The sequence below is a fragment of the Aulonocara stuartgranti genome (genome assembly GCF_965226115.1).
Source record: "Aulonocara stuartgranti genome assembly, chromosome: 14".
Taxonomy (NCBI): Eukaryota; Metazoa; Chordata; class Actinopteri; order Cichliformes; family Cichlidae; genus Aulonocara; species Aulonocara stuartgranti.
The window spans coordinates 19,888,437-19,915,493 of NC_138950.1; the positions used below are offsets into that span (position 1 = coordinate 19,888,437).

Sequence of the window (27,057 nt, forward strand, 5' to 3'; positions counted from 1 at the left end):
ATGATGGGAAAAGTAAAGATTTATTTGCAGGCTAATGAATGGAAAAAATAATATTCGTGGGTTAGCTCCATATGATCATCTTTAACACTTTCATGCATGAATTATGACAACCTCAATCAGGGTTTTCTCTTAAATATTTGTATTCATCTTTAGGCATGAAAAAAAGATTTTTGAACTTAATTTTTTTAAAACATGTACTTTTCAAAGAGTTTGTTACATGTCGACTTAGGTGGACAACAGACATTTTGACTTATGAATTTGACACACGAATAAATAATACACACTGTGTAAAAACTATAAAAATAAATTTTTTTTATAAAAAGATGAAAAAAAAAATATATATATATACGTGTATATATATATATATATATATATATATATATATATATATATATATATATATATATATATATATATACACACACAAATACAAGAAAACAGCCTTTGAATAGCTGTCCACTATAGTGACCACTATGCATGAAAGGGTTAACTAACTAGCACAAATATTTCACACCATACCTTACACCTTGTTTTATTTTGTGCTTTTTAAAATAAATAAATAAATGTTCTTCATTTACTCAACTTTTATCATATGACTCACTATCGTTATGTTGACGACAGGGTATGGAGCTGCTAAGGCTGCCAAATATGGTGAGAATGTTTGTTTTTCCTTATCTGGGAAAAAAAATACTTTTAATCATTTTTCATACTTTTTTCATGCATTTTTTCAGTAGAGTGAGAAAAATATAACTTAACTAATATAAAATTATGTTACATTACATGGAAAATTTATTTACATGGACAAATTACACATATGCTTTTGTCAGGAGTACCAGGAGGTGTACCTGGGGGAGTACCAGGAGGTGTACCTGGGGGAGTGCCAGGAGGTGTACCTGGGGGAGTACCAGGAGGTGCACCGATTGGAAGAATTCCAGCGGTTGGTGGATATTCACCAGCAGCAAAAGCTGCTAAATATGGTACGCTTTATTATTTGTGGAACTGTTACAAAGAAAACTAACTAACTAATGACACTTTCAGTGGAATAACAGAAAAATTCTTCAAAAAAATTTCTGTCTCACCGACTTCTAAGACCATGATTTTCAATCTACAGGCAACATTTATCACCAAATTGAAGGAAAAAATGATGGCAAAATATTTGTGGGGTGGGACCTGGCTCAAGTAGAAACATGGAGACAAATAGGGACAAATGGAGGGGGGGTGGGAGAAAATAGATCAATGGAAAAATAGAAATAAGGGGACAAGCACAAATAGGAGAATACTATCCTTTTAGCAAAGCTGAAAGCTGCTAAATGTCGTATGCTTTATTAATTGAATTTTACTATTTATTTTGTGAACTTTTTAAACATTATATCAAACTGTAACCTGTAAATGTACTTTTTTTAAAAAGTGCATAATTTTTTTTTCTATTCAAATTAGGCACAGGAGGGCAACTAGGCACAGGAGGGCAACTAGGAACAGGACAACTAGGAACAGGGCAACTTGGAACAGGAGGGCAACTAGGCACAGGAGGAGGATATTATCCTGCAAGCAAAGCTGCCAAATACGGTATTATTAATAATTGTTTTAATTTTTATTGTGAATTTTCTGACATCATGCCAAAAAATGTAACTTCTAAAGGTATTAAAAATGTGTCTTTTTTCAATTTAACTGCATGTGGGACAGGAGGGCAACTTGGAACAGGAGGGCAACTTGGAACAGGAGGGCAACTTGGAACAGGCCAACTAGGAACAGGCCGACTAGGAACAGGACAACTAGGAACAGGACAACTTGGAACAGGGCAACTAGGAACTGGAGGAGGATATTATCCTGCAAGCAAAGCTGCTAAATACGGTATTATTAATAATTGTGTTAATTTTTATTGTTAATTTTTTAACATCATGCCAAAAAATGTAACTTCTAAAGGTATTAAAAATGTGTCTTTTTTCAATTTAACTGCATGTGGGACAGGAGGGCAACTTGGAACAGGAGGGCAACTTGGAACAGGCCAACTAGGAACAGGCCAACTAGGAACAGGACAACTAGGAACAGGACAACTAGGAACAGGACAACTAGGAACAGGAGGGCAACTTGGAACAGGGGGAGGATATTATCCTGCAAGCAAAGCTGCCAAATACGGTATTCTTAATAATTGTGTTAATTTTTATTGTGAACACTTTTAACATCATGCCAAAGCTGTAACTTCTAAAGGTATTTTATAATGTGTTTTTTTTTTTTAATTTAACTGCATGTGGGACAGGGGGACAACTTGGAACAGGGGGACAACTTGGAACAGGAGGGCAACTTGGAACAGGAGGGCAACTTGGAACAGGGGGACAACTTGGAACAGGGGGACAACTTGGAACAGGAGGGCAACTTGGAACAGGGGGACAACTTGGAACAGGAGGGCAACTTGGAACAGGAGGGCAACTTGGAACAGGAGGAGCATATTATGCTGCAAGCAAAGCTGCCAAATACGGTATGCTCTTAACTGTATTATTGTCTGCATGCTTTTAGCCCATCGGGTCGAAGGATTCCCATCGAGTTCTAGCAACAATGATTTTGCCGTTTCATGCACAGTTTTCTAGTGTCACACGAATCACTGGTCCTCCTAGAGTATTGGTCAACGAAACAAGTTTGAATTGACTGTTTCTGAGCCTCCTTACTTCTCACTGGATTTTAATTCTCTTTGGTTTGTGCAGTATAGCCAACCAATGATAACAAAACTGACATCTTGGTTTAACATTATCTCAAGCAGTATTTTAAAAAAAGCTACTTATGTCTTCAAAAGTAAATATTTTGTCTCTATTTAACCCCTTGGGCAACAACTCCATCAAATATTGCCAATTTAACTTCAATCTGAACAAAAAGGCAAATAAGAAAGCAAATAACAGCTATAAAATAACGAGTGACTGACAGAGATGTTACTGAACCACCTTTAAAAGTTCTCAAATACAACTCAGAAAATTCATGATTTACGATATTAAGTGAGAAAAAAATGTTAGTGACCAAGAGGCTGCGGTTGGAGGGAGTTTACCATTTAAGCCACTTTAAAAGTATTTTCCAGCTTCTGATGGCTGTTTGGAAGCCTCAGACTCCACCACAGTCTGTTCCAAGTGATACATTTGGATTTGGGATTTTTTTAACCTCTTTGAAACTGAGACTTTTTTTTCATTTTGGGAAAAGTTTCTTTAATTAATAATTAATTTTATATTTTTTAATTTAACAATGTTTATTTATCTTTAACAATACAGTTTTATTCCACAACAAAAACATGTATTAGTAAGACTCTTTTCCGCTGGGAAGTGACATGGCGGTCCTGCCATTTCCTTCGGATCTTCTCCTCTCTCCGTTCACGTTTGACCTCATCTAGCATCTGCTCCTCTTCCTAGAAAAAAGACAGAAAGAAAAACACCTCCCTCGCCCAGCCTTGATTATTAATATGATCTAACAATTTGTCGTGGAAGTTTCCATTTAATAAAGCCTGCAGAGAAACAGTGAGCGGTGCCTGAAACCTTTAATCAAAAAAGAACAGAAATCCAGGCTTGGGGAGAGAAGCCATCCTCGCTGACGGTTGGCAGAGTCTCTCCCTGAAGCCAGCAGGGCCCTGAGTTTAAATACCATCATATCATTTAAATAAATGAAAAAAAGAAAAACAATTCCAGACTAAATAATTATATTTTTCCTTAAAGGTCAAGGTGGTGGAGGGTTTATTCCAGGTGTTCGTGGAGGTGGTGGAGGAGGATTTTTACCAGGATATGGATGTAAGCATACCACGTGGACATAATATTTTTAGATATTTCAAGGATTCAATTATATTTTTCAATCTTATTCACATTGTCCTGATAATCTTACCTTTTGTCCTTACTTTGGTGCAGCTTTGGCAGCCAAACCTCCTAAATATGGTGAGACTTTGATATTCACAGTTTGGTACCTCATAATATTTGCCAAACGTATTCCACCTGTACAAGTCTATCAACATATTAATACATAAATCCAGTGATACAGTTTTTGTTAAAGGTTGTGCCTTTAATGCAATATTGGATTTAATTTGGTTTGTTAAAGCTGTGCTGACACATTTTATAGGAGTGCCAGGAGCAGGCCTAGGAGGAGGGGTTGTCCCAGGAAGAGGAGGGGTTTTCCCAGGGGGAACAGGACAGGTAGTCCCTGGTGGTGGATTGGGTGGTAAGTCGCTAAAGGTTTGGGGTTTTTTAAAAGAACTTCTTCTCTGTCGTTTGTGATAATTCAGCAGCAAACTTTGTTTGGTTTCTTACAGGTTTTGGAGGTGGTGCTGGAGTCAAACCACCAAAGTATGGTAAGGCTTTTGTTTTGATTACACTCTAGAATAATATGATGAAAATAACACCAATGCAATATGGAGAGAAATACTAAACTGTATTAGCAGCAGTACGTGGATCACACTCCCCTGCTGCAAAAACTTCTAAATTAGGAGGCAGAAATAAGTATAAAACTGCATAAATCCTGCACGTTGAGAAATATTTCCTCGGGCATGAATGTATTCTCACTCATTAATCTAACTTCACTTTAGATTTTAATACTTGAACTAATTGTACCACCTGCACTAATGTAGGAGTTCCTGGAGGAGCCGGAACAGGGCTAGGACCTGGAGGAGTTCCTATTGGAGGATCAGGAGTTGCAGGTGGACCGTACTCCCCCGCCGCAAAAGCTGCTAAATACGGTACAGTGAAACGACCACACAAGCATATGAGTGCTGCAAAATATTGGACACATTTCCTTGATGATTCTGAGAGAAAGAGTACAGTTTTCTGTCACTTCAAGCATTTTTCACTTAATCGTTTCTATAAATTTTTATATTGTCTTAGTTGCAAATTAATGATGCAGCTGGTTCTGGTTCTTTTGATTAGGAGTTGGAACTGGAGGTCTACCTGGAGGTACTGCATGAAAACACCAAACAGCCATTGAGTGTGATTATAGAATTCAACTAACATCAAACAATGTCATGATATGAGTATTAATGACATTGTGTTTTTACACAGGATTTCCAGTTGGAGCAAAAGCACCAAAATACGGTAAGGAGAACCTCAAAACTAATAGAAAAAGCTACATTGTTTTATAATAAAGATGCAAAGATGCAGAAGTTGGCTAAAAGATAAAATACCAAATCACAGCCAATTACAGTCAACTGGAGTAAAGCTTCATCCACCAATGACATCAGGTATCAGGGTCCATGTCATGATGGGAAACAAGTTAGGGTTCTGGCAAATTATAGACAGAATTTGGATGAATTTAAAATGTTGTATCATTGCAGTAGTTCCAGGAGTGACTCCATACACACCTGTCAGTTTTCCAAATGGCTCTGTTGTACCTGGTCAATTAGTTCCTGGAAAACCAGGTAAAGCTTAGAGAACAGCTTCTTGTTTGTTTGTTTGTTTGTTTGTTTGCACCTTTTCATAGTTGTAAATTTTAAATGATCCATTATTGCTTCCACAGCAAAGGATGTCAGTGGAACTCCTCAGCCAGGTACGGTGAAATGTCACGGCTGATTACATACTGTATGAAAGGAGGATTGTCTGCCACAGTTAGAGTATTTCTATTATACAGCAAATGTAAAAAGTTAACAGCAAACTGAAGAGATTTGTGGATTTTCATTTTTAAGTCTCAGAAGCTTATTGAGAGCTTCAGCACACTGCTTGCACGACTTTACCAATAAAACACGCACACGGCTCGACCTGCCACGCCATTTTTTTCCTTGTTTTTAACAGTTGCTCTCTACTTTGTGGTAAACGTATTTGCCCCTTCACTCCTTTTCTGCCCACACAATTTCCCAGTTTTAATAATATTGCTACAAGCCGTTGACCACCTCCAGCTTTACAGCCTCCAAGCTGTGGCAGTGCTTTGGTCCACTTCACAGCTTCTGCCTTTTCTTGTGGCTCTCACTCTGTGCCCGTGGAATTCACACTGGATCAAACTGGTACTTGTCATCTTTTTGGCAGAGCCCACTGATATTGCCACGACCCCAGAGGTCCCAGATCCCAGTAAGACTCGGTTTGCTTGAAGTCTTTGACCATAAATTAAATTATTTATTTGATGTTTGCAGTTGTAGTTGAGTTTTGATCTAATATATATATTTATCTATTCAGTATTTGAGAATGTGATTTAGATTTTTTGAGATGATTTGGACCCTTTTTGCTTCTGTCTTGATAATTATGTCTATTTATTTAAATCAAATTATTACATCAAGAAATTATGCCTTATGAGAGTGTTTATAATTTATACAAAGCTAAATTAAATTTTCCAGGATTTAGAGAGTTCACTTTCTCAAATACTATTTGGAAATACTATAGAAATGTCTCATGAGCATGCATTAGCTGTAGTAAGTAGCACTCCACTTCTTTTTGGGACTGTAAAGAATGGGAACCAATTACCTTTTTTACAGTATTATATATATACTCTGCTAAAGGGAAGCAGCATTATGTACTCTGTCAAATACGTGAGAGAGCTGTCTCACATATAGTGCCTGGACACTGTGCTTCACAAAGTCCTGAAAGAAAAGTCGTTTTAAAGCAGACCTATTATGCTTGCTTCAAGCTCCAGAGTTTTATTCTTGGACTATATAGAGTAGTTTTGAATCATAGCTCAAAATTATTCTTTGTTACCTTATTTAAGCATTAGTGCACCTCAGTTTTAGCTATTCTTCCTTTAAGCCAACCTTCTTCTGATTGGCTGCCCCTCACTAAAAGAAGACTTCAGCAGCAGGTGGGTGGAGCTTCTATGCAGACAGCCAGAGCTGCGTGTCTGATATGATGTCCTTCTTTGACATCATACAGATCCAAGAGTAGGAAAACTGTCTGAAACTGAGTATTTAGAGCACAATGAAGGCTTTTGGTTTAGGCTTATTTAGTTTTATAGGGATTAAGACTTCTACTATTCACATCACCAAAATAAATAAGTGAACACATAAAAATAAAAAGAACGGCAGCATAATAGGTCCACTTTAACCTGTCTTGCCTCTTCAACTTCCTGTTAGTGTTGCATAATTTGGGGCTGCTTTTTTTTTTCTTTCTCTAGCATTTACTCAACTTGTGCACTCCTTTACTTTTTACCTCACAGCTTCCTGTGCTTGATGCATTGCTTTCATTATAGCGTCATTACTGCAATTTGTGTACTATTAACTGCATTAGTCCTGCATTAGGGAACGGGTAGATTAATGGGTAGCGATCTTTTCTGTTTTAATTCCTCATATTCTCCACAGAGGTTTGTTTAGGAACATGACTACTTGTGCACATAGTTTGACAGTTTTTTGTGATATTTACACAGTTTAAGTTTGTAAAATCACTGCACTTAAAGTCCTTTATTATTAAATAAACACTGAATAAATTGAAAAGCAGCTACTTTACACTTTTTATTAGATTAGTTGTTTCGTAGTTGCATGAAATCCTAGAAGATTACGTCTTGTATTTATTTCCTTGCATTCCCAAATCCAATTAATGGAAACCATTGATTTTGTTGATATTAGTTGGGCTCATCTGAAAGGACAAAAAGTAAAAGGCACTTTTCTAACTTTTTTTCTTTCTTTCCTCTCGTGGTGGATGGGTGAACACAGGTGGTAAGTTGGAAACAAACATGCAGGTTTTTGCTTCATTTGATTCTCACGTGTGTCTCTTTGTTTTAATAAATGTTATTTCTGACTCCTCTGACAGTTTCTGGTGGAATTGTTCAGCCTAGTGGTAAGTAGTTCACATTAATCCTGTAAATCCTTGTTAACAGTGAAAGTATGCTTACTGTGCTTATCTAAACATTATTATACTTTTTCTTTTTTTTACTTTACAGCTGGCACAGGTGTTGGTAAATATGTCAAAATCCTCTCATACTGAAATATATCAAAAATACTCAGAGGTTCATGATTTGGGCTTCATTCAAACATTAAACGTGACAAAACTTTTACTTGTGTGTTTCCCGTGTGACAGTTGGAACAGGAGTTGACGCTCCCACTGGTGGTAAGAACAGTTTTTCTTTTTCCTTTCTGTACGTATTCAACATGTGCCATTAAGCAACTTATTTCAATGGATCTTTTAACAAAAGCTTGTAGCATCTGTTAATCTGTAAAGTCTATGACAGAGGTGTCAAACATAAGGCCAGGGGGCCAGAATTGGCCGAATCCGGCCAACTGGACAGCTTTAGAGGAGGGCATCAATTTTGTTCTTTTAACTGTATTTTCAGTTAAAACATTGTGGTTTATACGTAAGGGACAGTTTGGACAATGAGCTACCAGAACTTTTTTGTAATCTCCTTACAGTGTCACACTGTCAGATTTATTTCATTTACTACTACAGCATTTGTTTATATTATAACAATATTTATTTCTTATCTCTGGGATTAAATATGCACTTAAACTTCTTTACACTAACAGCATGAGCTTTATGTAGCCCTTAAAGTGAAATGAGTTTGGTATACCTGCCCTATTACATTTATTATTACTGAAATTGCATTACTTGTCATTTTGACATATTTTAATGAATGTAACCGTTGCCTATGTTTCTAGTTGACACTTCACGCCAAGTTCAACCTGGTAAGTTTACGTTTTTAATCAAAATTGAGCAAAATGTACTGATTAATTTGTAATTTACAATAAGAAAGAAAAAAAAGAAAAATAAAAGATAAGTTTCACCCTATCACGCCTCACTCACTGGCCACAAAAAGGTGTTTTAACATTCCTCAGAGATTTTCGTCCATATTTACGTGATGGCATCACACATTTGCTACAGATTTGTTGACTGTACATGGATGATGGAAATCTCTCGTTACATCACATCCCAAAAATGGTCTATTCGATTGTGTACAGACAACTCAAGAGAAAAATGACAGGAGGCCAAGCTGAAGATGTTAACTTTGGAGACAAAGTTAGAGAAGCGAGGCTGAGATGGCTTCGACAGTGAATATGCTGGACAAAGAATGTATTAAAAAAAATGGAGCTGCCCAGATAGAGGAAAAGAGGAGAGCAAAAATGATTGATATAGTGAATGAAGACATGCAGAGGGTTGGTGTGAGTGTGGAGGATGCTAGGAACAGGGTGAGATGGAGGCAGATGATCCACTGGCCACACCTAAAGGGACTGCACAGATGTCCCTAATGAAGTGGCCAGTGAGTGTAATTCTACCCATTCTTGTGACTGTAATAGTTAAAGGAACTAAACACGATATGCTAAATTAAATTAAATGTATTAAAAATGTCAGAATAGTTGAGGATTTTAAATTAACTGATCAAACTGTTGTTTTCTAACTGGTTTTAATAGGTTTTCCTTTTTTTTACCTTTCTTTTTTTCATCACCCATGTTGGGCAGTTTATTATTCTATCTGTTATTTTAACTGGAGTTCAACAACAAGTCAAATATTTATTATTTTATTGATTCAGGAGCGCCGTGTTGTTTTAATCCCTCAGTCTCCTGGATGTTTTCTAACTTAAAGTTCATGAAAGTATGCTGGATCCATCTGGCCACATGGTGGAGACCAATACAAACATACCCGCTGTGGGGCTTTTTCTCTTTGACTGTAAAAGTAAAAGGCGCGGCTGTTTTCAGGTCCTGGTGTTGGAACAGTTGGAAAAGCACCCAAACCATTTATACCAGGTAAAGAGGAACTAGATATTTTAACTATCACTCATTTGTATGATAAAGCATAAGATGTTGTCTCTGATTCTCTTGCATGTGATCTGTTTATGTTTTCCTCACTCCTTCGCCACAAAATACTAGATGTGCATTTAAGGAGTTCAACTGAATATTGTCTGAATTTAGTACATAATATTTTAGCCATCTGTAGCTCACACCAAGCCTAGATGTTTATATCTGGATTTATACAGTTTGTAAATGAATTTGTATTTAAACGTTTCTAATTATTAGAGTTGTGCATTATACATATGATCAGTATGGCACAGTTAAAAGACTAAATTGTGACATATCACAGATTAATTTCAGCACTACTGTCATGTTTGCTGCTGCTGCTCATTACTTACACAAACACACAGACAGCATCTTACCCTGTCATTTTAGTCTCAATCCAAATATTGATTAATTTGTTTTTATAATCACATCCACTGTCAAGCTACACATGATGCATCCTTCTTAACGTGCACTCTCTGTGCAGACAGTTAACGATTCTTCAGCCTGGATCAATGAAACCAACAAAAAGCTGCATCAGGCCAATTATACCTGCAACAGACTGAATAGTCATCAGTTTTGTGCATCTGCTCGTTTGCACTTTTAGGGCATTTTACCTATTGTGCACTTTTTTTGCAAGCTTTGATGTAATTTTTTGAATAGAATTGTAAAACTGAGAAATTTTGTTGGTAACAGTAGACTCTCCTGATATATAATTAAAAATAAAAACAAACATTTTTTTTACTAAGATTAAAACACACAATATGACAAAAAATTTAACGTTAAAATATTATAAACTCTCAAGATAAAGTATTTGTTACCTTTACATTTTTTGGATTAATGTAAAGGATCATCAATAACACTGTGATACCCGAATAGAATCTGTTATTATTTTTGTTGACTGTTGATTTTGTTTCTCACTTTTGTCTGATGCCTATCGAGTAAATCTCCGTTTTTCCCAGTATTAACATGGCAGGGATTTGAAATTGCACATTATAACATGAAGTCTTCTGTTTGACGTTTACTCGTTTGTGCACTCAGGGTAAATGTTATGCCCAAACTGTTGATTTAACTAATTACATAGAAAATTTAATAAATGTAAATTTTCTGTGTAATTTTGTTACATAAGTACGTACATATTCAGTTTCTACAGAGTACATTTTATTTAATGATTAATCACTTGAATAAATAAACCTTTGATTTTTGGGGTCTTCTATTTTTACTCCCTAGGTACTGGCTATCCTTATGGAGCACCTTATGGAGGCAAGTTTCCTGTTTAAGTTTATTATGTTTTGGCTCTCATAGATTTTGTTTAAAGAGCAGTGAGGTATATTTCTACTCTTTTTGTGCTTTAGTACCTTTAGGCACTGGACCCGGAACTGGACCCGGAACTGGGCCTGGAACTGGGCCTGGAACTGGAACACTGCCTGGAGCAAAGCCTGTGAAACCTCCAGGTACTCGAATCCATTTTTTCCTTCAAGCAACCAAACTGTTTTAGTAACTAAAACTACTTTTTAAATATACTATAAGACTAAAGCTTGTGCAAAAAACTTGCCTATAATCTTTTCTTTATCTATGAGAGACACTCTAATGTCTTATAATTATGGTGTAATCATTTTTATGCAAAACACAAAGTGGAAAGACACTGGATGAACAAAACCATTGTATGGTACGTCATACAGAACAAAATAAACAAAAAACATTTAAAAATGTAAATTCTGAATGAATGCATGTACAATATGTTTTATTTTAACACAAAGTGAGTAGTCAAAGAGTACTGAGATGTATGAAAGTTTCGACTGTCAGAATTGAAGAACTAATAATGGAATAATTAGATAAATACAGAGCGTGATAACTGCTGTCATGTTCGTGTTTTTGCGGAAGCTTGTGCACATGCAGTCTCAGCATTGTTGTGTTTTGTGTTTGTAGCTGTGGGTGGTGTTGGAGAGAGACCAGGAATCCCACTGGCTGCAGGAGGTTATCAAGGTCAGTGAGCCCTAAGAAAATTTACTTGCAGGAAACTAAATTATTATAACGTATTAGTAATTTTTAATTGGGAAATAAGAGTGCATCCTGCTTTTTAGCAGGACTTGTTGAAATCAGGGAACATCGTATTATCATTAGACCCTTTTTGTAATTCCTTCACTGAGCGTAACGCCTTCTCAAAATGTAGGAGATGAGTTATCTATTAGATGTCACCATGATTCAGGTGGATACACTCTGCTTGGACAAGGTATATATAAAAGGAGGCGAGCCTGTCAGCATTGATGCCTAATGTTTCCCTGACTTTAAAAAACAACAACAAAATCATCCAGTCCAGTGCACAAAGTGACAGTTGGTGAAGAGATGTCATCTCATGCCACTTCCTGTGCAGGAAATTGGCCAAAATGCTGATAAGTTGCTGTGCAGGGTGCAGCGTATCAGGAATGAGAAACCACTTTAAGGAAGGAAAACAACTGGGGCAATATTCAAAGAGTTTCTCATTCTTTATGTGGCTCTCAGTCCTAAGCAGGATGGCTATAGTAATAGATTAAAGGGTCATTGCATGTAAGCCAGTTTTCTCTGTGTGACAGGTGGAGTTGCGTATCCTGGAGCTGCAGCTAAAGCGCCGAAACCAGGTAATGTAACAGGCCCGGTACTGCTGCCGCACATCAAAGCACAATGTAAACATGGGAAATGTGCTGTGAATGTGTTTTCCTATAGCTTGTGGCCACTGTGTACTTTATGTTGAAAACACAGTTTCCCAGAAACAGTGTTTGGGAAAACGTCCACCTCACTTCCTCCTCAAATTAAGCCTCAAAAATTCAGTACTGGATCTTTTTAAAGTAGTTTTTGTTTTGTTAGCGAGTTGCTATCAAACCAAAATCACTAGATTTACTCAGATTACTTGTATCAAAAAGACACTTTGTAGACATTTACAGTACCATATTCTCTCTCTTTAGCAGAGTTTGTTTACCAGTGAGAAATGTGGCCTGAAATAAAGTGATTCAGCCATTTTTTTTTTTTTTTAAATCCAGCTTCTGCAAAGGCAAGCTCCACCAAGGGCAGTAATCCCTGCAGTATTTCTGTTCCGTTAGGAGTCTGTAAATGGAGCAAGTCAACAACACATCATTTTGCCCTGGAGACCATATTACTGTGCAGAACATCACTGTGGGATTGTTTGAAGATAACACAACCCCCCTGGGGAGTCCTGCCCTGAAATAGCAAAATTCTGCCAGGGGAAATTTGGATGAGGACGTTAATGTGACGTTAGCTGAGCCACTGGCCACATGCCAGTTTAGGGCCTGAAGCAACAATGCTGGAGTAATACACACAGGAAAAAAAACTACAATCCATAGAAATATGAAACTTAGAAAGTTGTATTTGCTGTATATCAGAAGAAAAGAAACATTTGAATTGTTTCTTTATTGTCTTTTAATTTGAGCAGGCTACGGCAATATTGGAGGTGGTGGCGGATACCAACAAGGTGAGGACCACAGTGACATTTTTACCACTCAGTCCCTCTCCTTTTTATTCTTAAGCAGCTTAAGATGATGCATATTTCTGTTCAGAAGTCTACAGCCATATTTACACTTGCACAGCTTTTAGACCTGCCTCTTCTTCTCTTCCTCTGCCCACCCGTGATGGATCATTGCAATCACACAGCAGCAGCCGACAGTGCCGCCTGCTCTCACTTCCCCACAGATACTGCCCGGCTACAGCTAGTCATAAAAACTGTGTCCTAATCCATCTCCCAGTGAACACAGACACATCCGTCTGTGTTACTGCAGATGGTTTAATAGCTTTCATTTTTGCAGCACAGTTTTTCCATCAGGGAGGTTTGCCAAACTGAGAGATCCGTAATTATGAAAATCAGGTCAAGTTGTCATATTCAGCGTAATGCTGGGTTGTTTAATCATAACTTACTTGTAAAACATTTAGTGCAAATGGATTTACTGCCAACACAAATAGATTCTATACATGAATCCAATTCTTATCGTGTGACATATTTTCTATCTGTAGGCCTGTGAGGTCTCCATTAAAAAGGCTTTTTCAAATTTACAGGTGTAGTTCCTGGTTACAGAGGAGGATACCCCCAGCAGTACTACCAAGGTAAAACAACTACTTCCTTTATGCACATTTTGATTAAAGTATATTGATGAATTCACAGCACACATTATGTTACATACTACCTGCTACCTGTTGTTGGTGATAAACACTTCTGTGTAGTGACCTTTTAAGGGCGCAGGTTGTGCCATAAATCAGTGTTGACAAATGACAAAATAGAGCCATTTATCTTTAGAAGGTGGGATCAAAGGCAGAGAACAGTGGTAGGATGTTTTAAGAGTGTGTGGCTGTATCGGAGGTGGACTTTCACCCAAGAATAAGAACTCCAAAAAAAGAGGCTCTAATACTACTTTTCAGTAAAGCAGACTGAAGTATACTCATGAGCTACTTTATTAGATGTACCTTGCTAGTACCAAGTAGGACCAATTTTACCTTCAGAACGGCCTTAATTGCTTGTTGCAAAGATTCATCATTCATTCATCAGCTGTATTGTCGCAGCAGACAATCTTTCCAGCCTTCTGTTGTTCAAGAAAAAAGAAAAAAAGATGCAAATCTTGGTTGTAACAAGCGGTTATTTGAGTAACTGTTGCTTTCCTGTCGAATCATGTGGTGATTCTCCTCTGACATCAGCAAGGCATTTTCAGCCAGACAACAGCAACCTGCTGGATATTTTCTCTTTTTCAGCCCATTCTCAATAAACCTGAGGCTACGTTCACACTGCAGGTCTTAATGCTCAATTCCGATTTTTTGATCAAATCCGATTTTTTTTTTGTCTGCTCGTTCACACTACAAATAAAATGCAACAGCAAACGCGCTCTAGTGTGAACACTCAAAGCGGCCCGCATGCGCAAAAGAAGACGTCAAACACAACGCGCTCTGTTTAGACCCAGACCAAACAATATTGTTTGACTGATGACCCTTAATATAAAGACTTCGGACTTCACGTTTCCCAATTTTTGCTTTAAGTTATTTTGTTATTTACATAATAATGTAAATAACCTAATAATGATCCTTATTGCTGTTTAAGAGAGGAGCGGTGCTTCAAAGGATAGTTGCAGATTTCTGTCAGAATCTGCAGATTATGCAGTACAAATAAAATGTTAACGTTTCTCCAACGTTGTCTTCCCAACAGTTTCACTGGACGGCCAGGAAGCGTTCGCGATGTCTTATCGGGCGCTTCTCCGGCGCTGATAATTGGCGTCTGTCTTGTGTCAGTGACGTAAAAGACGGATTTAATGCGACATGACCGTTCAAACAGCAGACACTTTCTAAAACATCAGATATGTATCGGATTCAGTACCACATACGAAAGTGACCCAGATCGGATTTGAAAATATCGGATTTGTGCCGTTCACACTGTCACACCATGATCGTATATGGGTCGCATAGGGTCCAAAAAATCTGATTTGATGCGCTTTCACCTGCAGTGTGAACGTAGCCTTAGACATGGTTGTTGGGGACAATCCCAGTAGCTCAGCAGTTTCTGAAATACTCTGACCAGCCAGTCTCACAACAAAGTCACTTAAATCAAATCGTCTTCTTTCATCATTCTGATAAGCAGTTTGAAATTCAGCATGCCGTCTTGACCCTTGGCTGATTAGATATTTGCATCAACAAGCAATTGAACTGGTGTACCTAATGAAAAACTGTAATTCACAGTACATTCATAGCACTGATAACTGCATTGCTAAAATAAACCTGCCTCCACCGAGCGGAGGATTTGGCGCACAGATGATTGTTTAACTGTTTGTCCTTGTTTCTGGATCAGGGGCCGGATTAATGCTGCCTCCACTTTAGAGCTTAAAGAAAAGGAGAGGGGAGCAACAGAAGGTTTTCTTTTCTTGCAACAATATTCACATGCCGAAAATGATTCGGAAACCACATTAGGAAAAATATTACCTGATTACCTCATCGGTATTTATTCTTCCCTCTCCTTTCCTTAATGTCGGCCACTTTCGCAGCTTCAGCTTTTGCACAGTTTCCATGTCATGCTTATTATGACCTCTTACTCGTTAATCTACAGTAGAGATATCTACTGTATCCTCTTATCCAACTAAAAAAAAAACATATTAAACTTTAAATATCTGGAATGTTTTAGTTTAATTTGAATTTGATTAATTATTCATAAATATTTTTGACTATCCTAAACACTGAAGGTTTTTTTTTTTTTAGACCAAAAGGATTTGTGAACTTTTCCATTTTAAGTTAAAAATAATTAAACAGGTCAACCCACATTTTACTGACATTTCTTCAGTTTAAGCAGACAAACCTTATGCACCTCTATCCACAAGATTAAATGTCGGTATTATAAATACAAAACACAGACAGGAGAAGACTACTGTCTGCATAAAATCTGGTCACTTGTTTGCACTGAAAATGTGTCTGGAACAAACAGCTCAGCTCTACGTTTAAGTGCCTCCTGTGCGATCCTCTATAATGTCAACAGTTTAATTCTAACCACATCCTGGCTGAGAGAAATGAATCCACCTGTGTGACAGACCCAAAGTGGTTTCATCCTATCATTGCTCTGCTGACACCTACTCTTGTATTTGTCTTTCCTGTTGTGTAGGATATGTGCCAGCCCCGCTGACTCCTCAACAAGGTACCAAAACTCCACGTCCTCTCATTACATTACTTCACACATGCAAAAAGAAAACTTTATTTTTTTGCACATTATAAAGGCATTGTTTCAGTGAGCGACTGTTCCCTGAAGCTCTGCTCATTTTCCAGTTTATCTCTCATTAAATCTACTTTTTGGCAGAGCACGCCAACATGCCAGATTATCGAGATGAGTTTGGAAAATGGGTGTGTGCTGGTCAGTGCAGATGGTGCAGCTCAGCCCGTATGATGAACACACCATAATCTGTATCTTCCTGAACTAAATTACTCCTGCGAGTGGGATAATTTCATAGAAAGCGCATGCTATTTTAGAGGCTATAATATCATTCGTTGGATCACTCAAAGTACCTGACATACAGCTTTCAAGGGCTTTCAAGTCTCTGAATGAAATCTGAATCAGGTTTATTGACAAAACTTTAGCCAAACCAGGATTTTTTTTTTTATAGAATGCCCTGAATAAGCATGTGTTAGTGTAACATGTTACTTATAACGTGACTGGAGGATCATTAAGAAGATTAAGATATAAGAACTGTAGACAGGAAGAAAATGTTCTTGTGCCTTGAGGTGTAGGTCCTAATGTGCTGCAACCCCCTGCCAGAGGCAAGTGACTTAAAAAGCTCCTGTGGGAGAAGTGCAGATTCCAGCCAGTTGCCTTCTTAGTAGAGCAGTGGAGTGTGGAGGGGAGACAACCCTACACATGAGAGTAACTAGGAGAAGTGGATGACAAGATGCAGGTGAAGATAATCAAAGACAATTACACAGGAGAAGTACAACTAAAGTCAAGAAGCTAGAGATGGGTATCTATCAAAATAAAACAGGAAGGAAGAATTGTAACTAAATGGGGGAACACAGACATGTGAATGAGCTTAACATATGGGATCAACACAGTAAGAAGAAGATAAGATAGGAAACAACTCAAACTTTAATCAAGAATAATTTCATGTTTCTATGGTGAACATAATTAAATCATGTAGCATCTGCATGAAAATCCGCAACTTAATTTGTATCATGTCATCTCAACAAGATCAATCTAGTAAGAGTGGTTCGTTGCCTGGACTCACGAAATTCACAAAATCACATTAGATGTCAAACTGCAGGAAAATCGCTGGAGTTTTAAGAGGCAGATAACTACACCCACACCAGGTGTATGCTATCGCTATTTATTGTGGTTTAACATGTCAAGGAAAAAAACGTACAGAAAATTCTGCATCAAGCCTTGCAATCATAGTTTTCCTAGTTTTGTTAAGCCTGGCTTGACAGCTTGGTGGCACGATGGTTAGTGCTGTTGCCTCACAGCAAGAAGGGCCTGGGTTCAAATCCACAATCTGGCTGATTTGCAGTGTGTAATTAGAGTTAGGTTAATGGGTAATTCTAAATTATCCATGAATGTAAGTGCAAATGGTTGTTTGTCTCTATGAAATCATCAACCCTCATATTGGTTCATTAAGCAAGACTAGCAGTTATTAACAAAGTAGTCGTTCAAACAACAAGATTTCATTGTGTTTTCCTAAAGTTTTTAACTTGTGTAGAATGAATTAAAATAAATTTCACTTTATATACTTCAATAAATCACTTAAAGTCAATGTAAGTATACTACATTGATCCAACGTAATCTGATTACATTAAACCACCAAATGTCAAATGTGTTGGTTTGACATGGTCATAAATGGGTTATTGTACTTGGTTAAATCACATGGAAAAAGGTGCCATGATTAAATTGTATTCATCCAACAACAGAATTTTTTGAGTGCAGGCAGACTCATCCCCACCTTTGATTAGCCCGATCGAGGTAGCGTCATCTGCTAATTTCATAAGGTTGACTGACTGGAGGTGGAGCTGTTGGTATGCAGGAATAAAATGAGGGGAGAAAGTATGTAGCCTGTAGGGGAACTGGTGCTGGTGGTCTGAGACATGCATGCATTTTCATGTCATGCCATTACATGACCAGTGAGGGTTTTCACATCCTTCCTTGGGCTGGTGGATAGTGGAGCAGTCCCACAATGATGGGACAAAATGATCTTTGCTAAAGTACTTGTAAAATCAGTGTGCCTTTTAGCAGCCATCCTAAAAAGTATTTCACAGTCACCAGGACTCAAAAACTTTATATGTAGAAGTTTATTATAAATATCATTCATCTCATCTTGGTGGTGTTGATTAGATTAAGATAAAGTTCTTGTCCAGTATATCAGCAGCTGTCTGTCATATATCACCTACCTTATTAATATAACTTGCTGAGCCGGTCTGCAGTGCAAACTTCACTAGTAAATCCATCTACAGTTTAATTTCCAGCACCCGTGTTTGGAGGCAAGTGTCTCCTGCCTTAAACGGCATCCTTACAGGGAAACGTGAACTTATCAAATGTGAACTTTGATAAGACATGCCGAGAAAAAGACAAGTTCTTAAACATTTATGCACTAGAAGAACATTTTGTTGAAAGCAAATGAATCATATTGGGGTTTTTTTTGTTTTTTGAAAGTACCAAATTTTACACAGAGAAAGTTTTTCTTGTAGAAATAGAAACAAAAACCCACAAAAAAGCCAAGAGAACAGTTGGATATTCAAATATATGCGTGGAAAATAGAGGGACAGATCTGCCCAGTGTCCAGTCGGATAATCTTCTGGCAAACATTAAGGCCAGTACCCTCAGATTGGAAACATAATAACCAATATTGTTTTGTTGTTTTGCAGCCAAAGCAGCAAAGTACGGTGCTCTGCAGGGCTTCCTTGGTGGCGCAGGTGGAGGAGGAGGCGGAGGATTCTATAGAGGTAAAAGACCTGTGCACATTGTTGAAGAAGCATCCTGAAAAACAGAAGTTGCTGCAAAGGCTAAAATGTTGCCGGTGTTTGCTGTAGGTGGCGTTGCAGGATGCCAGGGCAAATACTGTGGGAGGAGGAAGTAGAGGATCTCTCGAGATCCAGTGACCTCAAGAAACCATGGTGCTACTGCATGATCGAGAATGTACATTTTATATGCAAAGCCCCATTAGACAACCTGTAAAGATGTTTGTTTTTATTTACTTGACTTCAGTGTCTGTTTTTACACAAACCCACCGACCCAGAATTTTGTACATGTGACGTATGTTATTGACAGTGCCTTTTAATCATTAACGTGTTCAAGTTAACCAAGTTAATTCTGTACCGCACCGGCCCACCATGTGTCGCTGCGTCCGTGCACACACGCCTGCACGTGTGTGTATTGTTTGTTTGAAACTCTGTCTGTACCATCGGCTGTCAATGTCACCCACAAGTGATTTCCCTTTCTGCTTTAATCCTAAACTAAATCAAGGTGATCCGTCTCACTGGGCAGCACAGGGCTCGTCTGCTCCTCTCTGACCTGTCACAGGGGTGGGGTTGGTCATAGCTAGGCCGAAATCTGATGATATCCATCCAATGTCAGTGCGGTTCCTGGCTCCCCATTTTCTCTGCTGCCATTTTTAGGCCTGCTGGGTATAAAGCGGTGGTAACTGGGGCTCCAGCCAACCCATCTGCTCTCACCAACTTTGCTGATTCTTGTTGCTGTGCAGTTCAGTGTTCTCAGCTTTTTTGTGTTAAATGTTGCCAAACACTTTCTGCTGAAGACAGTCAAAAAGCAGTGGGTTTAAATATCAATCAGACACTGCTTTGGTATGTACGCGACGTGTATGTGCGTGTGTGTTTCATTATGTGTCGTGTTTAAGTCTGCTTCAAATGTTTAGTCTCATTTACATTTATGTAACTGGTCATTATTCAAGATTTGCGGCACCATGATTTGACTCATAGCTTTTTTGTTATCAGGAATGTGTGAGCATTAAAAAAAACAATCCTTTGCTTTTGCATTTATTCACTGTTATTAACTGTAATACAGATTAATACTTTGTTTTAATGGGAATGCCGCTGTGTTTATGTGAGGCACAAAATCCCTGTTCTTTATTTACTTGAGCTGCTTTAAAAAAAACAAAACCAAAGGCTTTACTGACCAAAGGTTCATGAGCGCTGTTGCCAAGTGACCCCCATCTCTTCCCGTAACTGTGTACTGTATTTTGTACTAATTTGATGGCTTCAGTTCCTTCACTCGGTGCTGTGTAAGAACTGTCTTTGAGCCTCGCTGGGTCAGACCTTGTCTTATGTGGCGTGGGATACTCTTCATCTTTATTTAAAACTGTTTTTATAAGGAGGAACAGTGTGGTTTTGCACTTTTTATGTTTCCACGGCACACATGTGACTTGTTCCCGGACATCCCGGCATTTTATTTGCTTTAACAAATAACAAAATAAAATGTGTTTAAAGAACACGCGTCTTCTTATTCATTACTTCTTCCTGTCCGTCCTGAGGGCTGATCAAAATCACCCGGTGGGGAGTGTCGAATCAGTCCAACGCTGGAACAATAACCTGGGTTCAAGTCCTGCCTGTTTTAGAGCTTTTTTTTCATATGAGTTCTGTTATTGTTCCACTAGGAAAATGAATCACTTATCAGATTTATTGTATGTGAAGGATTTCTTCTCTATAATGAAAACAAACCTCAGGTTAGGTGCGAACACTTTGCCAGAGTATGGCGACTATGAGCTGTGTTCTTATTGTGCCAGCTGGAAGTAATGAACTCATACTGCTGTTCCCTGAAGATCTCCTGGGAGAGCCACTGACCCGTGATCCACATCCTGTAAAAGTAGCTTACACTGTTGTTCCAGGAGCAGAGGCTTTACTGCAGACATAAAACAATGTCACTGTGAAACTCTAGTCGAATTCTGTTTTTCTACAGCTGGCAATTACACATTTCTGTAAATCTATTTGCTTGATTTTCCTAGTGTTAGTTAGCTTGCTTAATTTCTAACAGGAAATAATGTGTTTGTGTTACTTTAGGCAACATGTAATCGGTGTAGGCAAACCCTTTGTACATACGTGTACTAAATCAGTTACCTGGCGACCTGCCGCTGGGACAAACAGATCAAACCTCTGGCCCTGGCTTAGCTATCCCACTCCCATCTCCCCATACCAACACTCCTGACGCTGAACCAGCGACACTGATTCTTGAAGAAAAAAAATAAGTTTTTTTTAATATCAAAAAATGTGTCTAATTGCAGGAAGCCCCTTGGGAAATACATATATTTAATAATAATAATAATGATAGCCCACATAAACTGAGAATTTTTTTTAAAGCGTGCATTGCTCTGTGTATATTTTGCACACTGCCGGCTGCAGGTAGCTTTAAGAAGCGTTAAGTTCATCATGTCTAAGCAATGAGGAGTTTTAAGCAAAAATATTTCAACTTGGTGTCCACTAATGCTATACTCACACATGAGAAAACAGTGTTTGGAGACTGCAGTATAAGCAAGATTACTGTGATTTGTGTGCTTTGAAGACGGAGACCGGGTATGCAACCACCCGCAGTGAGCTGCCGTCCTCGTTACCATTTTATTGCTGTCTTTAGTGCGATAAGACTGAATCAGTCTGCTATGAATCTGCTGGCAATTACATGTTAATACTACAAACCTAATTATACAAACCTGTTGCCGTCTACATTTACATAAGTCATCCAGTGGAAGTGAGTCCCTTACTGCAAAGAGACGTGTTACAGAGGTGTTGAGGTCATCCAGACTCACTCAGAGTTACAAAAAAAGGGGGGGGGGGGGGGGGGATCCATCGTCACCACCACGTGGAGCAGGTGCAGAGCCGAAAAAATGTAAACATAGAAAAGAATTAACACACACTGCAGAGCTCCAGCTTCCTTATTTATTGCATCTAGTAGTGTGTGACGTTTCGACTACGTCTGCTTTTCTTCAGATAATGACACGTAGGACGGCACCATCTTAAATCGTCTGTGATAGATCACATGACCATGACCAATGGCAATAATATCCAATCAGAACCATGTCTTATAGGTCTCACTCAGATTTATTCCAATAGGTTGATAGTCTGTCTGCATTTGAATTTGAGTTTGCCATTTTATGTCCACTCTAGTGTCACATGGTAGACCTGCACCTCAACTCGCCTCCGTATTTGTTGTGTGAAATTGGCACTAATTTCTGTGCGTTTCAGAATTGCTGTGAGACGGTGGCTGATTGGGTTCTTTTAACTGAAGCTAGTTATATTTGATTGTTCTTACACTCTGGTCCTTTGATATTTCACACTACAAACGCTGCTGTTTCACTTGTGGCCCTTTGTGCAGGTATGTTAAAAATTCCAGACTGAAGAAGGTTTGAATTAAAAATATTTTTTATGTTTGCATTCTGCTGTGGTTCTGTGCTTTGTACAATTGAAATTCAGAGATGATTCGGTGATATAATCATGCTGTACACACAGAATCCGTGTGTTACACTGAACCATAAAGGAAAATGGACGTGTTGACTGCGTTGCATTTAAGCAATGACTAAAATCAGTAATTACCATTTTGTAATTTCTGAATTGTGCGCTCAGGCTTCCGTTTCGTGCCTGCTTTACACTTCTTCGCAGAGCTAACTGATTTTATGGCTCCTAAATTAAGCCCCAGTTAATCTCATGAACAGCAAATTTCACGATTTAGACATCTAATAAAACCTCAGTTTTTATACTCCTGACTACACTGCAGCTGCTTTTAGATTTGCCTTCATGGGTTTAAAACCAGCCAACCACTTCATTTTATTTCCCTTCGTTACAGCTTCTTTTTATGTTGCACCCTTTGCTTACACTTTGTTTGCACTTCTATGAGACACTTAGCAGCTACTTCCAGCACCTCCACCTATCCCATATCTCAACCCCTTTCGCCACTATCACGCATCAACGCGTTAATATTTTACCTGCCTTTCTACAAGAGCGCACTCTGTCTACTTGTAGTTACCTTGTAGTTACTATGGTGGCGTTTCTGCGCCGTCTCCCCCCACCTACCCCTCTCCCCTCCGTCCCTCCTCCACCAGACTTTATTAAGCAGGGCGTGTTTGTGGTTGGCCAGCCCCCTGTTTCCTCCGCACTGCTCGGCAGCTTCATTGGTCAGCGCCTCTCTTGAATGAAGCGCCGCAGAAACGTGCAGGCAGCGGGCAGAAGGAAGCTGTGTGGGCCGCCGCAGGGAGCGACCGACGCGCAGCGACACGACCCCCGGGCGCGTTGCGGTGTGTGTCGGTGAACACCGTTTATCCGTCGAGCAGAGGCAGTTGGCTCTCTCCCGGAGCTCCGCGTGTGAATGAGGTTGATGCTGCTCTGTTGCACCTGGAAGGACGAACGCATGGGAGAGGAGGAAGGTAAGGACCTGCGTGCTGGTTACGCGCTTCGGCTTTTGGGGCGGGCGATGCGGAGACCACGGCGCACTCCCTGCTCCTCGAAACGCAGAAGATGCTCCAACAGAAAAAAAAAGCTGCACACTGCACCGTTTCTGTGTTTACTGTACAGAAATAGGTTCGTGTGCAGGGAGCGCCAGGCTGTGCCGCAGATGAAGCCATTCTTCGAGTGGATGCGGCCAGCATGTTTGTATGCAACGTTCACCCTCAGGCCACCACCACACTCTTCATCTGCCGCCAGCCTTCTCCAATAATCCAGCATGCAGTGCTTATAAACAGGTTGTTACGTGAGAAGTAACTGTCCTTTAAGAGCTTCCTTCATGCTGTGTGAAAACACACAGATGGCAGAGTTTCCTGTTGTGCCTGCACCAAACTAAGACTCCCACAGACTCCATGATTAACATAGGTGTGTGACCGGTGTAGATTTAATCGTTTAAAGCAGCCAGATAACCTTCTGATCTCATTATTAATGAAGCTGTTTTAATTGTATGTTTTTTTAATTCATTGTTTTCTGGATAGTGATTCAGGAAGCTATGGCTCGAACAGCTGGTAAACCACATTGTTGATCTATGTGTGTGTATTTTGGCATGTGGTGTGAGATAACTGTGCACACCGAGCTGTCAGTCAGCTTCACTGAGGTGAACAATGGGCGTCCTATGTAAGGTTTCACTTTGCATTGCAGTGTGGTTAGCTAATCTGGAAGTGTCTGCTTTAGGTCAGAGCGGGCGGGGCGTACGCACCTGTACCTGCACAGGTTTTACAGTTTGTGCCAGAATGTAGGTGTGTTTCTGTTTGCCTTGGCAGCCCTGTCTGAAGTCAACAGGAGGAAAGAGATCATGCAGAGAAATGCTCCACAATAAAAAATGCTATAAAAAAATTAAAAAAAAAGATGGTAAAAAAGTGTTTAAAGAGAGAAGGCTGGAGGAGTGAAGAAGAAAAGCATTAGCACCAGACATCAGCACCCAAAGCTCTGCCAAAATGGCTTTCAGTTCACAGGATGGATGAATAATTGAAGCTGTTGTGCAGAGTTAAGTTTTATCAAGACTCTTCCACCAGTATCCAGATTTCATATTGTGGCACTTTTGAACTTAACCTTGGTCAAAATTGGGCCTCTTTATAGCTGCTTTGTATGTGGAGAAGTACTCTTGTTACTTCTTGTTGAAATGCCATGATGAAGAGGTGCTACGCTCGGCTGTTACTCTGAGGTGACAGTCGTGATGTTACTCTTGGGTGTACCGCAAGTTCAGGAGCTCAGCAGTGAGAGTAATGCGGGGGAACCTGAAGCAGTAGCATCTGTGCAGTTTTATTCTTTACAAATCAAAACAGCATCCCCACGGATGGAATGCTTTCAACTGGCTGCCATGTTTGTGTTTGCTGTTACTCACTGAGTCTTGCCGTGTGACTTTTTTTAGGCAAATTAACTCAGGCAACAAATGCATCTAACACAGCATAACGTTGGCCGCCGCCTCGCCCTTTGCACCAGATGAACCCTTACTGCAGGATAAATCGTCCCAACTCTGCCAAATTGCTTTTTTCCTGAAACTCTAATCATAATGAAGATTTTCCTAAGAGGTGGAATCTTTGATCTGCAGCTAATAACATTCCTCTCATGGAAACGACTCTTATCAGGAAAGAAGTAGAAGAAAGCCGATGTCTGGTTTAAATTGTAAGGAAAATATAAAATGTTATTAGCAGGCATGTTATTAGCCTGCTAATAACTATGTTATTAACTATGTTATTAGCAGTTTTGATGATAACTACATTATTTTAAAAGCGTACATCTACCTGCCATCATTTTATGCATCATCTCAGTTTCTCTTTAGTTTCTTTGTGTCGTTTCCTGCTTTTACAACACGCACCCACGCCTCCACACTCATGGTGCGTTAAATTTGAATTTGAAAGTAGGAATTTCTGAGTTTCCAGTTGGGAATTTTCATCTGGAATGGCCCCCCTTAATCTGAAGTTCCGAGGCAAATACAATGCAGCATCATCATCACCCTGATTTCTACACTCGATTAGTTTTGGACTTGTTAGCCAAGCTTGCTTAATAGAATAGCTCATTTCAGCTGCTCCCTTATTCACAAAGGGGTCGCCACAGCAGGGAGCTCCACATGTTTGACGTGGCAGATTCTCACACTAGATGTGACACCCAAGTGAGTCTGTCTCTCCTCTGGGACTGAACCAGGTATCTTTCGCGTGATAGAGATATGTGTAAACCATTACACTATAGAGCAGCTGTAGAGCTGCCAAAACAGTGTTTCCACCGTTTCCTCATACCCTTTCGAGCAAGGTTATGGTAGAACATCGTTAATACTTGTGCTGTGGCTCATTCTGTGGCCTTTTGTACAGGTAAATTGTGGGGGAAAAAACCCAAAACAACAAAAAAAAAATGGAAAGTTTATGACTAGAAAAAAGGGATAAAACATCCAATTAGAGGTAGGTTTGGAAAAGTAAAATAAAAGCCTTTTATTACTGAGCATAACTACCTTTGGAAACCTGGATGTTTTATGCCTTTTGGTCATAATATTTCAATTTTTCTCATTGCCAAAGTTTGAATATTATCCTATAATTCTAGGCAAAAAATTGTGTTTCTTTAAATGTTATGATTTTTTTTAATAAACAAGAGTTTTTCTATTAAACAGGGCAATGCAGCAAATTAGTGGTTTTGCCCCTGCTGAGCCGTATGCTCATTAAAAATGCCCCTTCAGATGGTACATCGTTTCTGCTCTGGTGGTAACGGTGGAGGAGACGCTGTGTGGTGTGTTTGTTTGAGTTGTGTGTTTTTAGAGCTGGGTTATAAACCAGCAGTGATAATTTGCATAGCCAGATAAGCGGTGGAGAAGGCATACAGACAGAGACACAAACACACATCTCTTTGTGCGAACTGTTTATAACTTTATGTTTAATGAGCTTTAATATGGTGATATCAGCACGTCGGTCTCCTGTCATTACAGCTGGAGGAAGTTTGCCCGTGTGCGCGGGATGCAAACAGAGGATCTACGATGAGCAGTACCTCCAGGCCCTTAACAATGACTGGCATACCGTCTGCTTCAGGTACTTTCAGCACAAACAGCAAACCAGACTCAACATATAAACCCAGACTTTGAGTGCACACACGTCTTTAAGTCTCACTGAGTTTTTGGCCACTTGGGAACAACACTGAAATATCACAGTGCATCTTGCTTATTTATCCATCCTACAAGTCCATCCAGCTAGAGCAAATACAGGTCAAAAGTTCACTGGCGTTTAGCGCTGTTCATAGAGTCGACCTGAAGGGGAATTCTGCCTATCAATTAGCTGCTAAATGTTCCACTGTGTTCAACAGCCGGTTACCAAGTGTCTGCTGAATGGTATATTACTGTGATTAATATATCACTCATTATTACTGCTTTAAAGGACAGCGAAGGAGTGAGTGAAGTGAGTTAATGGTTGCACATATAAGGCATAAAAGTACCCTAGAAAATAAAATAAAAATACCAAATATTTGCTGTTTTCAGTGTTTAAAAGTCCTGTGAGTCCACAGTCCAGTGAAAACCC

General features: G+C 39.1%; 2 protein-coding genes across 12 annotated transcripts in view; both read left to right on the forward strand.

The window, feature by feature from the left end:
* Window positions 1-20,565, forward strand: part of elna (elastin a) — a 54,542-nt gene extending 33,977 nt beyond the window's left edge. Inside the window, exons 18-46 of one of the 11 annotated variants that reach the window (XM_082502827.1) lie at window positions 622-651; window positions 828-977; window positions 1,438-1,566; window positions 1,684-1,851; window positions 1,969-2,136; window positions 2,258-2,476; window positions 3,690-3,761; window positions 3,876-3,902; window positions 4,084-4,182; window positions 4,274-4,312; window positions 4,589-4,696; window positions 4,884-4,910; window positions 5,016-5,048; window positions 5,288-5,371; window positions 5,470-5,501; window positions 7,679-7,706; window positions 7,810-7,824; window positions 7,947-7,976; window positions 8,522-8,548; window positions 9,557-9,604; window positions 10,862-10,894; window positions 10,987-11,085; window positions 11,561-11,617; window positions 12,205-12,249; window positions 13,059-13,097; window positions 13,676-13,723; window positions 16,248-16,280; window positions 18,986-19,063; window positions 19,151-20,565. In XM_082502827.1, coding sequence (XP_082358953.1) covers window positions 622-651; window positions 828-977; window positions 1,438-1,566; window positions 1,684-1,851; window positions 1,969-2,136; window positions 2,258-2,476; window positions 3,690-3,761; window positions 3,876-3,902; window positions 4,084-4,182; window positions 4,274-4,312; window positions 4,589-4,696; window positions 4,884-4,910; window positions 5,016-5,048; window positions 5,288-5,371; window positions 5,470-5,501; window positions 7,679-7,706; window positions 7,810-7,824; window positions 7,947-7,976; window positions 8,522-8,548; window positions 9,557-9,604; window positions 10,862-10,894; window positions 10,987-11,085; window positions 11,561-11,617; window positions 12,205-12,249; window positions 13,059-13,097; window positions 13,676-13,723; window positions 16,248-16,280; window positions 18,986-19,063; window positions 19,151-19,197 — 2,012 coding nt within the window. In that variant the 3' untranslated portion in view covers window positions 19,198-20,565. The remainder of the gene's footprint in view (window positions 1-621; window positions 652-827; window positions 978-1,437; window positions 1,567-1,683; window positions 1,852-1,968; window positions 2,137-2,257; window positions 2,477-3,689; window positions 3,762-3,875; window positions 3,903-4,083; window positions 4,183-4,273; window positions 4,313-4,588; window positions 4,697-4,883; window positions 4,911-5,015; window positions 5,049-5,287; window positions 5,372-5,469; window positions 5,502-7,678; window positions 7,707-7,809; window positions 7,825-7,946; window positions 7,977-8,521; window positions 8,549-9,556; window positions 9,605-10,861; window positions 10,895-10,986; window positions 11,086-11,560; window positions 11,618-12,204; window positions 12,250-13,058; window positions 13,098-13,675; window positions 13,724-16,247; window positions 16,281-18,985; window positions 19,064-19,150) is intronic. The other 10 variants (XM_082502830.1, XM_082502831.1, XM_082502833.1 and 7 more) reach the window with 10 other exon arrangements.
* Window positions 20,566-23,187: 2,622 nt separating this feature from the next.
* limk1a (LIM domain kinase 1a) overlaps window positions 23,188-27,057 on the forward strand; it is a 57,696-nt gene continuing 53,826 nt past the window's right edge. Inside the window, exons 1-2 of the mRNA XM_082501759.1 lie at window positions 23,188-23,484; window positions 26,475-26,574. Of these exons, the coding sequence (XP_082357885.1) occupies window positions 23,427-23,484; window positions 26,475-26,574 (158 nt within the window). The 5' untranslated portion in view covers window positions 23,188-23,426. The remainder of the gene's footprint in view (window positions 23,485-26,474; window positions 26,575-27,057) is intronic.